This window comes from Rhea pennata, chromosome 25 (assembly GCF_028389875.1).
Source record: "Rhea pennata isolate bPtePen1 chromosome 25, bPtePen1.pri, whole genome shotgun sequence".
Lineage (NCBI taxonomy): Eukaryota > Metazoa > Chordata > Aves > Rheiformes > Rheidae > Rhea > Rhea pennata.
The window spans coordinates 1,914,879-1,928,466 of NC_084687.1; the positions used below are offsets into that span (position 1 = coordinate 1,914,879).

Below are 13,588 nucleotides of genomic sequence, written 5' to 3' on the forward strand. Positions count from 1 at the left end.
CATGCAACATACATGTGACTAGTGAGTACATCAAGCAGTAAACACCAGCAAAGCTGGGGTAATTCATTTGCACACAGTGTGGGACAGGAATTCACCAACACACGTGAGGCTCTTGTGGATGTATCCAGAGCTAACATCGCACACGGGTGCAAAATGCAAGTGAGCAACGTGCACTTATCACTCCATGTTTGAGGTAGTGCCCCAGGTGTATGCAAAGTGTTGGGGGGGTGCTCATGCTTGCAGTAAGCATGCATGCAGAGTAGGGGGTATGCGCTTGGGCTATTTTTACTGACCACTTGCAGGCAGGCTGTGATTTAATACTCTCCCTCCTTCACCAAGCCCCGGCAGTGCGCAGCTCTCCAGACGTGAGGCATCACCTCCCCTCCTGCTGGTCCCAGAGGTAAGAAACTGCCCCAGGCCCAGAGTGTCCCCCCATGTGTGACTCCTAGGTGCATTAAGGGGTGTTGGGTTAGCTCCAAGCATGCTCTTGTGAAGCAGGTGACACAGATGCTAGTGTGAGGCCAAGAGTATTTGCATGTTGAGACATTGCAGAGAGATGCCCTTGGCTTATGATTTTTTCCTGATTTCTCCTCCTTCTTCAGAGAGTAAGACAGAGAGCTAGCTTTTAGGCCTGGCAGAGGATCCCCCATGAAATTTGCTGGCTGTCACCATTTTCTCCACTTTTGGAGAAAGGATTGGTGAGACTGCAATGAAGAGAAATTTCTGAAGACTTTCTAAAACACTAGCCTAGCTTTGGAACTGGGATTTGGTTGATTTTCTGTGCAGTTCCTAAAAACTAGTAAATAGGACTATCTTGGGAAGTGTTTGCCCTTGTGTCCTGACTGGTGTCTGACTCCTCACTATTGCTCCTGTGCTTTTCCCCTGAGAGCAGGACCGGGGATGTGTGGTGTGGGTCTATAAGCAGAGTGTGTGACATCATGTTTGCATGTTTATTGTATGTCCCCAGCCACCTAGGATGGGAGAGGTTGTCAGGATTGACTACATTAGGGATTAGTTCTTCTAAATTTCTGTGATTTTATAGTTTCTGAAGATTTTTAAGCATGACCGGAGGCATACAAGCATAGCTCAGAATTAATATGTCCAAATCCTGTTGCTCCTATCAGACAGACGAAATCCCTCTCAGGTGTTCCAGATCCAGCTGGAGTCCCTAAGTCCCCGAGTAAAACCTTGCAAGGACACAATATCACAAGACATATCTTACCAGAAAAGCTGAGCCCCAGCTGCCCTCTGGGAAATCCGTTTAGGAAAATCTACCCCTAAAAGTTGACTGACATTCGCAGAGGTGGCTGCCCTGAGGTCCAGTATGGGTCTCACCTTCTAGGGACCCTAGATGTTTCCCCCATGGGGCAGAGGGAGGTGGTGAGAGGCTTTGTTCAACCCTTGCTCTCCCCTGGAAAGCCAAATGCTTTTCTGCCTTGCCTGGAATAAATTAGGAGAAGGTGGCCAAGACCCAACACCCTCAATATGTTAGCGTCAGCCAAGAGGAGCTGTCTTCCCTGCATGTCCTCTGAGTGCTGTATCATCAAAAACAAAACTCTGAAAAGGTATGGAATTGGTGGCTCTGGTTACATCTGACTGACATGCTTTTTGACAAAAAACATACTTCTTGGGGCTATTCAGTGTTGAGCATTGGGATCCGGCAGGCACTATGAAAGATGATTCCTCCTGGGCTATTTCCCCAAATGGCATTTTCCTCCAAACTACCTACAGTCCTATTTTCCTCCAAACTACCTACAGTTCTTCAGGACACAATTATGGTGAAGAAGCTGAGGAAGGGACAGGGACAAGAAGACAATGCTATGGATTGGTGGTGAATTTATGACACTCTGAGATTTGTTCAGTACAGGCTCCATGCAAGCCTGGGAAGAGAACCATTTGATACCAGATTTTTCCTTTTTTTTTTTCAGCAGAAATTTTTAGGGTTTAAAGTGATTTTCACAGGGGCATGAAGAGGTTGAAGCAAAAATCTCAGATGGTTTGGACATTTCAATTCAGAGTAAAAAGACTAGATACACCACTGAAAAAAAATGGTATTTGTTTTGGAAATATTTGTTATTCCTGACTGGAAAGAGGAAAATAATAAATTGATTGGCATTTTCCCACAGAATTTTTTATGGCTCAGATTTATGTGGTGCCCCAGCTTCTCAGCAAGAATGGGAAGCATTAGAGGCGGTGGAGAAGGAAGTTAGCAGAGGCAGTACATTTTTAAGCAGCTGCCAGGGAATAGGATTACCAAGTGAATGTAAAATATGAAATCATGAATATTTCACCAGAGATATGAACCCTAATGGAATATGTTCAGCTAATTTGCTGCAATTTGTGACTGTTGCCCCTTGGTATATTGTCTGTTGCTCCTCAGAAGTGTTTGGCTCTAACATTTTTGCAATTGCACATTAGCAGTTGCAGGACGCTATTGCATCTCTTCTGGCCTCCTCTTGGACAAACTAAACCAGCCCAGCTCCTTCAGCTGATGCAGTGTGGGGAGCCTTGAGATGCTGCGTTTCTTATTAGTTTTCCAGCCTCTCTTGTCTCCAGCTGTTTGCCTGAAGCTGGAGAGGGTGATATAGCCAGCAGCGATGGCAGAGCAACTCAGATACTTGGGAAAACCCCTGAGGAGCAGGAGAGTGGTTTCTTCCTGGTTCAGTGCTTCAGGGCTGGCTGAAAACAGGTTGGAGCTTGTTCGAAATATGATTTCCTTGGAGCCGTGCAGTTTGTGCTTGTGTTTCACATCCGGATGGCAAAGCCAGCTGTGGAGTCACTTCCTTCCACCAACAGCACGGGGCAGCACCAGACCTCAGAAGTGCCCTGTAGTCACCACTGAACGTGCTATGGCCCATCATCTGCAGGCAGAAAAGCAGCAGGAATGGAAGGCAGGAAAGGCAGCCCCTTCTCCAAGTCTTGCCTTTCCAGGCACATCTTTCTCTTCTCTCTCAGGAAACATCCTGCCTAGCTGCAAGATGGAGTTATCCAAATGGTGCATTTAGGCCAGTTCCTCACTGAGGAAGGTGCTGAGATGGCCAGATGGCTTGGCAGAAGGTGCAATGCTAGCTCGGGGACAGCGATGCTTCTCACTCCTGCCGTGCAGCCTCTGTGCTGCCCCATCACCAGTCATTCCGCCCAACTCACTCCTGCGCTAGGTGCCCCTGCGCTCCTCATGCCGCCCATGGCACCCAGCCCCACCTGGACACTTGGGCTCTGCCAGTTTCTGAGATTTGATTGCTCTGGGATTTGCTTCTTCATTTCAGCTTCTTTCTTTTCTTTGTAGGTGAACAGCGTGAGGCCACAATGCCAGAGCCGTAAGTACCATGTGTTTTGCTTTGGCTAAATTCCTCTTCTGGCCACGGGACTGCTTGTGCCAGCAGACTTTGATGATTCTTTAGGGGGTTCAACTTAAAGAATGGTCCATGCTCAAGACCCCTGTGCTGTTTCCTTTGTAAAAAATATTTTTCTTTAGACAAAAACAGTCATTTGAATGTCCTGATTCAAACCTTGGAGCTTTCCTAGATCAGAGACCCTGATAGAGGCTATCCCCAGATGGGCAATGCCACTCTCTTTGCTGTGAGGCTCTTCCTTATAGCATGTCATACAATACAGCATATTCCCAGCTGTGAACAACAGGAAAAAATCGCCCTGCAAAGTTTTCATCAAGCAATATTACAGAGATGTCTAAGCCCTGGAAATCTGAAAAGGATCAAAACAGGTTGCAAACTGAATGGGGAATACATGAATGAGAGTATTGTAACCCAAAATGTAGGGACACAGCTGGGGCTTGCAAGAGGGCATAAAGACAACTTGTGTGCAGCATTTGAATGGCATTTTGACTTTCTAGAAGGTGGCTCTCAACTCTACTGCATTTCAGGAAAGCACCTTTATATCAGCCTGGCTGCAGATTTGGCTCTTGTAAAGGTTGCAACTGTTGTATACAGAAATAGGGAAACCAACCGTAATCATACCAAATATGTCTCTTGACATTCACTCTCTTCTTGATTCCTGTCCACTTATGCCCTATTCTGTTTTTGTCTTCCTTATTGCTCGTTCCTGAATGAATTCCTCCCTGCAGGGAGGTAAGTGCCTTTCCTTTCCTAAGTGATCTAATGTTACTCTGCATTTGCTGCAAGTTTGTTTTCAAAGATTCTCGTTATCCTCTTTTCCCCTAGAGAAAGCCCAAGATCACAGCCTCACGCAAACTCTTGTTGAAGGTGAGTCCTAAGGGTTGGAAACTCCCTAAGGTTTGATGTGGCTTAGGGAAATAATTTAATGCAACAACAGACAAACCAATGCAAAGAAATTGTCCATGTCAGCATCTGTCAGCAACACCATCACCACAGTGTTATCTCTGGCCCTGTTTCTCCTGCCTTCAGTGTCACCACACAAAGGGTATAGGGATTTTTTGATGTGTGTTGCAGCATCGTCGTGATTTTCGGAGGGTAACCACAGCAAGGGGGGTTGGTAAGGAGTTGGGACTCTCTCTCCTTGTACAGTCCTTGTGTAGGGAGGCTGAGGGGCCAACTGAGGAGCATGTCCATTCAGGCCTTTATTTTCTGCTTGTTTCTTAGAGCTTGATGCTGGCAAAGGCAAAGGAGGAGTGGGAGCAGGAGATCATTGACAAACAGTCAGAGAAGGAAAGATACCTGTCTGAGCGGGTCGCACCATTGCATACTAGTGGACTTTCTTTGAGCCAACTCCAGGTATTTCTCTGGTCTGAAGATGAAGTGAGCTCCTTGAGAGCACTAGGGGCCATCACTTACTGCTCTCTTCTCGTGCTTGATGCTCAGGACCTGTGCAGGGAGCTGCATGCGAAAGTTGAAATTGTGGATGAAGAGAGATATGACATTGAAGCAAAATGCAATCATAACACCCGGGAGGTAGGAGCAGGAGGGGTTGTTTATGTCTATGTTAATTCCCTCTTGGATGGTGACTTGGGCATTGATGGGGATTTTTCATGGATTGGACTGAACTTGGGTGTGGGACATGCACCAGGCTTATCTCAGAGCAAGAGCAGACACACATCACTCAGCACAGGAATCATTGCTGCCTCAGATAGCTCAGTGTCACCTGGGTCTACAGGCAACATCCTTGCTTTTATAGTCATCACCTGAGGGTCTGAGAGGTCTTTCATATGGCATGGCCACCATCCAAGGTGGCTGGGAAAAGGTTGTCATTGCAGGTCTGGGTTCAGGTGGACAGCCTCTTAATGGAGGTGGTCCTACCCACTGTGGGAGAGGCTGGGACCCCTCTCGGCCTAGGTGCAGGAAGAGACTCCTGCTTCATACAGGGACATATTGTGCAATGCAGCCATACAACAAATCTCACTCCACTTTTTTCCCTCAACTTGCAGATTAAAGACCTGAAACTGAAAGTGCTTGACCTTCGGGGAAAGTTCAAGCGACCCCCGCTGCGGCGAGTCCGTGTCTCTGCTGATGCCATGCTGAGGGCTCTGCTGGGCTCCAAGCACAAGGTGTCCATGGATCTGAGAGCCAATCTGAAGTCTGTTAAGAAGGAAGACACAGAGAAGGTGGGTTTTTTCTTTCTGATATTAGAGGTGGGAGACCTCCTAGGGCTGCACCTGTCCTTCTCCAACATCCCTGTGAAGCACGCATGGGTTATGCTCAATCTTTGTAAGCCCTGTGTCTCACAAATAGCAAGGAATGTTACCCTGAAGCACTGCCCATTGCAGGACATTGTAGGACCACGAGAGAGCTATTTGGCTGGGCCAGGTGACTGGTGGATGACGGCAGGTGAGATTCAGGGCTGTGTGCATGATCTTCCTTCCTAGAGCCTGGGTATACTTTCAGCTGGAGTAAAGTGGCACTGACCCCTTGACATGTTTGTCGAGCTGCACTTTCTGGGAGTTTGGTCTCCAATCTTCCTGGGAATAAGGAGAGCTCCTGCTCGGTACGATCACACCCAGAAAACACCCAGGAACTCCTAGGCACAGATTAGATAAGACAATGCAAGCCCAGCAAGCATACTCAGTCTAAGATAAATGGCACAGTTCACGTTGACTTTGCAGCGATGGAAGAGGGAAAAATTTCTCTCAGTATCAAAGATGTACTGCAATGCCCAAACCTGCCCATGGTGTGCAGGCAGGCATAAAGGCAGGTGCCCTGTCGTGAGGACACAGGCGATGTCAGCTGCTCCTCCTGCACCAGATCTGCCCACAAGGACTTACTCTTCTTTCAGATCAGAAATTACAATTTGAAAAAGCCCAGGCAGAAACACTCTAACTGCAAGAGCAGTTTCAAGGGAGACAAGTCCCAATACTGGATTTTGACATTCGTGTTTTGACTTGTAGATTTAATTCCATCATATGTAAAACAGCAATGAGATATAGCTCCTGTAATACAGACAACGTCAGACGCTGTCCATGATGTTCTTTTCCAGATTAGGCCATCCTGAGAGCATCACAGGAGACTGCTTTGACATTCCCAAAGAGAATATGGGCGATTTTTCTCTATGCTGCATTCAGGAATTGCATTTTTTTTGCTCTGATTTGGAACAGTAGTAGGTTATGAGAGGATGAGATTCCCCCCAGAAGAATTCTGCTGCTTTCCCAGTGCTTTTCCTCGGCAGGTACTGTGAGGAGACCCCAGGTTCCAGTTCAGCAGACTGGATAAGAATCTCATTTTTATTTTTTTTTCCTTTTTCTTTTCACTGTTGCTAGCAGGGCACTTTTTTAGTCCTTAGAATTGAAAAAAAAAGTGTTTACTGGTCTCAGTGCCAGGTAGTGAATAGATCTGAGTTTATTTTAGATCTTATGAAATGATTTTAGGGCATGGCTTGTAATCTATGAATGCTTGTGGGCTAGCAAAGCAGACACCTGGGCACGTGCCCAGAGCAGCCATCGCCTACCCTTTCTGTTCTGGAAGTGGCCTCCCAGCTCTCATTGCAATCCTATTGCAAGTCCTCTCCAAAAGCTGACAGAAGGTGGGTTTTATGTGGGCTGGAACCTCTATGCAGAAGATGCATTTGCTTGCATTTGCTCCAGTATGCTGGTATAAAACTGGAATAACACCCACATGCATACCTTCCCTGTACAGCCTTTCTGCCGGGGCATGTAGGTGAGAAAGCATAGGGCAGAGCCATTGCAGCCCCCGTCCCTGTCTCTCCCTGCAGGAACGCCCTGTGGAAGTGGGTGATTGGCGCAAGAACGTGGAAGCCATGTCGGGTATGGAGGGCCGAAAGAAGATGTTCGACGCTGCCAAGTCCCCTACGGGCCAGTGAGAGGTATGGCAACTAGTCCATCTTCCCCTGCCATGTCCTGCACTCCTTGTAACATCCTTGAGCAGTGCTTGTAGCTGGGCAAATGCAAAAAAGGCACTCGCTCTTCTCCCTGAGGTCTTCACACCTGGCTTCCTGGCCTGTCTCTCTCCTAGCACATGGGACAGGTCTCAGGCCCACATATCTCCAAATTGGAGCCCCTGTTAACAGTTATCCCCCTCACTCAGCTCATCCTCTCTGACTTTCTGAGGTCTGTGCAGCCACACCACAGACTCCTGCACAGCACAGGCATTGCTGGCATCAGCTTTGGGCCTGCAGCAAGGCTGCTTCATGCCAAACTCTTCTTCTGCCCCATTGCTCTGTTCTATTTCTCTCCTGCAGGAGCGTGAGGACAGAAAGAAGAGCTTCCTGATCCTGCTGTCTGCCTTCTTTTCCCTTGCTGCCCCTCCTTGCTCCTTATGCCTGTACCCTGAATTCACCACTGAGCTGAAGCATGTGGACAACTACTTGGGAAGGAAATCTGAGCCTCATCCTTTCCATCAACTCTGACTTGCAGTTGTGTGCAGGTCTTATCTTACTCGTGCAATTAGCCCTGCTCCAGAGAAGCCCCAGCACAATGGCTCTCAGGTGACATAGGTGTCATCAGTACGGTTAAGGGGTTGCTGGTGCTCCTCTGCCAGCTGGCACAACACGGCATATCTTCTCAGGGGCAGCTTCCATATGTCTGTGCTGGGCATGCAGCTCTAATGGGCTGCTAGCCATCTCTCTCCTTCCTCTGCTGCGGAGGCCCAGGAGATGGCTGCTGGTCTTCCTTCTCCCCCATCCTCTGACGTGTGCAGCCTGAGATGTTCCCATGCAATTGTACATGTATTAAAGGGCAGTCTCCTGGGCAGAATGTGATGTGTGCTCTTCACTCAAGCAATGCAGGAGCATTGGCCAGGTCTGGGAGCGTGCAATGCTGGTCCACAACCCCCGTGAGGAAGACGTATCAGTCCTTTCCTTCTACCCTGTGATGTCCGCATGCTAGTGCTCAGATGGATGGTGCTCTTCGGCATCTGACTTACACGGGGCCCTTTTTTTCCAGCCCACAACTCCCAGCAAGGCTGCAACCTCCCTGTTCCCGGTGCCCACCAGTTCTGTTAAGACCTTCTGGCTCAATGTATGGCCACCCTCTCCCTTCTCATGCATCACACAGCACTTGTGGGCTCCGAGAATGCACCAACCTCACAAGCAAACTCAGTGCAGCTTGGGTATCCTTAGTGTGGAGACAGCTGTCTGCAGGCTTCCCCCACCCTGTTTTCTTCTCTGTTTTTGGAAATGCCTTGAGAGCTTGCTCACCCAGACGTTCCCTCCCTGTGCACTGCTGCACTGACTTTCCTGCCAGCTGCCCTATCTCAAGCACCAGCACTGTGAGAAGAGATGCAGCCTGGTTCCAAGACTGAGCATATCCAAGTTGTTTCAGGAGAGTGTGAGCTGAAGCCACCTTTCAAGCCAAATAGCTCATGATTCCTCACTAGGCCTATCATTTCCTAATCACAAGCCTACAACCAGGGAGGGAACCTGTGTGCAACCAGGCCAGGCACTGTCCCATCCCAGGAGCAGAGATGGAAGGAGGAGATGTGAGAACTAGTGTGAATTTGGACTGAATAGGGTATTTTGCCTGGTTGTACTGTGAGAAATGCTGAGTAGGAATAGGCTCATCCCTCACAAGGGGCTCTTGCTGTGTTGTAGCAGTGCCTTGTCTGTGTCCCCAAGGTTTTCAGAGCAGTAGAAGCATGCATGGTTTCAAATCTGGGCCACACCTTAGGTGTTTTGCAGCACACTCCCTATTTAGTGCAGCTTGTAAAGTATACTGAGCACTATGAACTCAGAGCGAAGTGCAGGTCTCCAAACAGCACCTGGACTGGAAAAAATCAGCATCAAAAGGTGTGTGATTTCCCACACATCTTGATCTTCTGGGGAAAGCACTGCATTTCGCTATGGATGGAGATAACTGTCGCTGCTCAGCTGGCTCTTTTGGGACTTCCTGTAGCAGACTCAGGTTAGCACTGTGGTCCAGCAGTACAACTGAGGGAGAGCCAGGTCAGAGAAATGGTTTTGGGTTGTGCTCCAAACCAGAAGGACAGCTATATTGACCTTGACATCACACACCCTCCTTTGCTCAATTCAGGGATACTGAACCAAACCACTGGGGGCTCTGCTGGAGTTAGGGCAAGTGGCAGTTGATGAGAACACTTTTACATCTAGCATGATTCTTAGCACTCTGGGTACTGCAACACCCAGCAGCTCCTTGACAGTGAATCTGAGATCTGATAGGAGAACCATCCCCAAATCTACCTGTAGGGTTAAATTGGAAGTGGCCATTAGCCAGAAAATCCACATTCACTCTCCTCTCTTAGTAAATGCTGAGGCTCAGCCTCCCCATTTCCAACTGACATAAACTCTTCTCCCTCCCTCACCATAAGCATCCTGCTAGCTTGGGAGGACCATCCTCTGCATGACCAGAGCAATTGCACAAGGCACAAGGGCTTTTCACCATGTTTTTTCCTTCCCAAGCTTAATTCTACAGAGCAGCCACAGACTAACATGGTGTCAGGACATGCTGCCATTGCTGCCGGCACTGTGGAACCACTTGTCCTCACCCTAGACATCTCAGGACACATGGTTGGTGAGCACAGCCTTTGTAAGCAAGGTGCAGGCTGACCTCCCAAGTGATTCTGCTCTCAGAAATGATCAGAGATTATAACCCTGCGTCAGATAGCTACTTTGGAAATTCACAGGCTGGAATCTTGAGAACCAAAAAGTGAAGAGTCAGGACACGAGAGCTGCTGCCACGGGCTGACCTGCCCCATGGCTTGAGGCAAATGGTTTCAGCTACAATTTCACCCCTCTAAGCTTGCTGTTCCAGTGGGATCCATGCCAAAACAGTGTCCCGAGATCTCACTGCACACACTATCCTCAGAGGGAACTCACACAGTCTGCAGCAGCTCTGGCACAGGAAGAAAGGTGTGGAGGGAGAGGTAATACCTTTTACTTGACCAACTGGTATAGCTGGAAAATGCAGAGAGGTCTCATGGAAACAAAGCCTTCTTCAGATCAGAAACAAGCAGAAAAAAGCAAGCCAAGTACAGGTTGAGAACAATTGTGCTGAGCTTAGTTTAATTATGTTAATTTGGCTGTTTGAAAGAAAGGGGTGGCTGGTATTTGCGGAACAGGGAAGGATGGCAGTGAGATGAAAGGCAATACGACTGATGGCTGCTGTGGCCCAAAGTCCCAGTTAAACCCCTCACTCAGGCTGTACCTGTGCCCAGCTCATTTTCGGATTCTGGATCCTGCAGATCACCGTGCACCCAGAAGTGCCACAGAGCAAAAGCCACAGGCCCCGCCAGCACAGCTCTGCAGCCACTGTGAGAGAAGCACCAAGGATATAGTCATCAAGGTCCCCAGAGCCCACACACACTTATCAGGATACAGCTGACTTTATGCAGGGGAAAAAAACACCCAAATCTCTTTGCTCTGTAAGTTCATCTATTTTTTTCAAATATGTCAGCTGGCATACAATGTTCTCCACTCACCAGGTCCTGTTTTTACCATTGGCTGGTCAAAAGCACAATGATCAGTCATGGGAACACACAGTCCAATGGATTTCAGCTTTATTAGAAACACAGGAAAAGCCTAGTTCTTTAAAAGGATGATATTTCTAGGGGAACATGCAGCAGTCCATTTTGAGTGCTGAGCATTTCTGTTCAGAGTAGGAACTCGAAGCCAAGACTTCTCCTCCTACTCTGCCCTGGAGCTGTTTTTGTGGTTCTGGGCTAGCTAGAAGGCTAGCTTTCCCCACTGGTATGGGGAAGCAAGTCGAGCTATCATGCTTTTTGTCTCAGGATGCACTTTAATTGCACCAAGCTGGCTTTGATTTCTGCAAGCAATCCCATTTTTGGTTCCCTCCTAGACAGCATTGCCAGCGCTCATTTCTCTTCTCTGAACTCGAAGGGAATCTTTTTGTGGCTCCTTTTTGCTTAAATTCAGTCAAAATATGAGGACTGGCAAGGTCCTCTCCCTAGAAAGAGAAGATGATGCTGAAGCAGTGTCTAATTGATTGTATTTATTTCCAAAAGAAGTTTATTAAGTCATCCTGCAGGTTGCTCCATGCAACATTTTACCCAACAAGTCTCTTCCTCTTTGACTTTCCTCAAGTTCAGCAACAAGTGTAGCTCTCGCTTGAATGTTGGCTTCCTCAGTTCAATAGTAAATGTTTCAGTTCTATACATCCCTGAGCCTATTCCCTAAGCTTTTAAGTTTGTTCAACAAACCCTGTGAGCAGGGGCCATTGCAACTTTTGGCAATCAAGAACCCTCAAATCAAACCAAAGTACTGTAAGCTTGAAGTTGTAGAAATTATTCAATCATGACAATAGAAAAAAAAATCAATTTAATCAGCAGAATGATTTTCCACTGGAAAGGTTTCACTGTCAAAACTGCAGCTGTGTGTTAGCAATGAAGGAGATGATGGCAAAGGGCTTGGCCTGTTCCAGCCTTTCAAAAATATCACTCCTAGTTGTTTGTAAAATGGTCCATTTCTTTTCTAGGATGCTCCGTGACCTCATTGCTAATCATTGAGACATTTGAACCATGCCCAAATATTTGTCTGAGCGTATTTGCAGCTCAGCTGGTAGCTGGAGCTTGCTGCAGTTGCCAGCCATGGGAGGAGGATTAGCTCCAGTAACACCAGGCAAAGAAGGGGTAAATTCATCCCACTGCCTCTGAAGACCACGCTCAGCTTGTCTGCAGCACCCTGGTCTTTGCAGGGGTTAATGTCAGGCTACACTCCCGAGAGAGGAAAGTTAAACATTACCTCTGCACGGCCCCCTGTGGCCTCCACGGTGTCTGCACAGAGCCTAGAAGTGATTAAACCTTGCAGTGTGCTGTCAAGCAGCATAGCACATGGAGCTGGATGCGAAGAAATCCGTCTGGCTGCTGTCTCAGCTGTGCCAGATCTACACTGTCATAAATACCTGGTCTTCCTGGGAGACATGCTGGCTCTGCGAGCCCTTTCCTTGCCCTGCCATATATAACGGGGTGAAACAGGTTTCTTAATTCCTTTTCCCCTCTGCTAGCCCACAGTTCCTCAAGACCTGCCCTATGCAGGTAGAGAACAAAATTCATGCACTATGAGGGATGTGATCTGCCATATAGCTACTAGCATAGGTTACATTTAGTCTAGCCACATAACAGGTGACCTAAATAATTTCCACTGAAACCATTTTTCACTGTTGCCTACACTTCCCCATCATAAGGCAAGACCTTGGAGCATCACAGGAGATGGCATCTCATCTAATCTGCAGAGGAAAATGGGAATCTGAAGGACACTGGAATCCATGGGGCACTTTGGTGGGTATTTTTGAAACAAGGTAGTCTAGATTTGTCTAAAGTATTCAATTATGTTTATTTTTAACCCTTTAAATTAAATTATCAATGGAGGAAAAAAATAAAACCCTTGCTAGTTAGGTGCAAAGCGGTTTGGACAATGATTATTCCCTTCCCATAGAAAACCTTAGTCTGCGGTTTGGTTTCTGAAGCAAATACATGCTAATCACACACACTTTCCCAGTCTGGCTTTCTTTGCACTGTGGGATGTATCTCTGTATTATCAGTTTCCAGTGCATTGTACACATCTGTCCAGAAGCTGAAGGAATTTCAGCCTGGAAATTACAGGTCTGTACCATACCAGCACCTGCAAATTGCCACTGTGGGGAGGCAGGGAGACCTCCGTGTGCATGGTAGAGAGATGCTTTTTTAAGCTCCTAGACCTACGTGAGCCATTGCACTGCAGCAGTGATAGGATTGCAGCTGACTTGGCAAGGGTGAAAAGCTTCTTCTTGATGTCAGGTCTCATGTCCTTGCCTCCTGGGGAAGTGCAGGTAGTGCTGACTCCTCCAGTCCATCAGCAGCAGCAATGCAGAGATGACCCTGTGGGGCTAAAGCAAGAGCAGAGCTGGGCCCAATGCCGGGGGACAGCAAGGTCAAAGAGGGTGGAAGTGTAAGATTTACCCCTGGGGCCTTGTGCAAGGTTGAGGAATGTCCTAATTACAGTTATGGAAACTGGAAGCTTTCCACTCCCTGGTAGCCAAAGAAACAGGCTCTGCATAGGAATGAGACACAGGGTTCCCAAGGGAAAAACCCCGGCCAATACTGGTGTAGCTTCTTAGCGGGTAAAAATGAGTGTCTCTCTCCAGCTGGAGGTGTTCTTTCACTACATTAAGTCTAATCCTTTTTAAAATCCTAGTAATGATATCCTTTGGCAATGAGTTTTGCAAGTGAAGTGCTCGCTGTGCATTAGTTAGAAA

The 13,588-nt window shown here is 47.6% G+C and overlaps 1 protein-coding gene across 1 annotated transcript; it reads left to right on the forward strand.

Moving 5' to 3' along the window:
- Positions 1-4,182: 4,182 nt before the first annotated feature.
- On the forward strand, positions 4,183-8,124 carry TNNI1 (troponin I1, slow skeletal type). Its single transcript, XM_062594965.1, has 6 exons — positions 4,183-4,220; positions 4,578-4,709; positions 4,797-4,886; positions 5,360-5,536; positions 7,138-7,248; positions 7,624-8,124. The coding sequence occupies exons 2-5, from the start codon at positions 4,584-4,586 to the stop codon at positions 7,243-7,245; spliced, it is 501 nt and encodes a 166-aa protein (XP_062450949.1). The 5' UTR covers positions 4,183-4,220; positions 4,578-4,583; the 3' UTR covers positions 7,246-7,248; positions 7,624-8,124.
- Positions 8,125-13,588: the final 5,464 nt, after the last annotated feature.

Excerpts from the sequence above, each read along its gene's own strand:
- TNNI1 (XM_062594965.1), top strand. The coding sequence starts at position 4,584 with ATGCTGGCAAAGGCAAAGGAGGAGTGGGAGCAGGAGATCATTGACAAA. Across the intron at positions 4,710-4,796 it reads TTTCTTTGAGCCAACTCCAG|GACCTGTGCAGGGAGCTGCA; the intron begins GTATTTCTCTGG and ends CTTGATGCTCAG. Across the intron at positions 4,887-5,359 it reads GCAATCATAACACCCGGGAG|ATTAAAGACCTGAAACTGAA; the intron begins GTAGGAGCAGGA and ends CTCAACTTGCAG.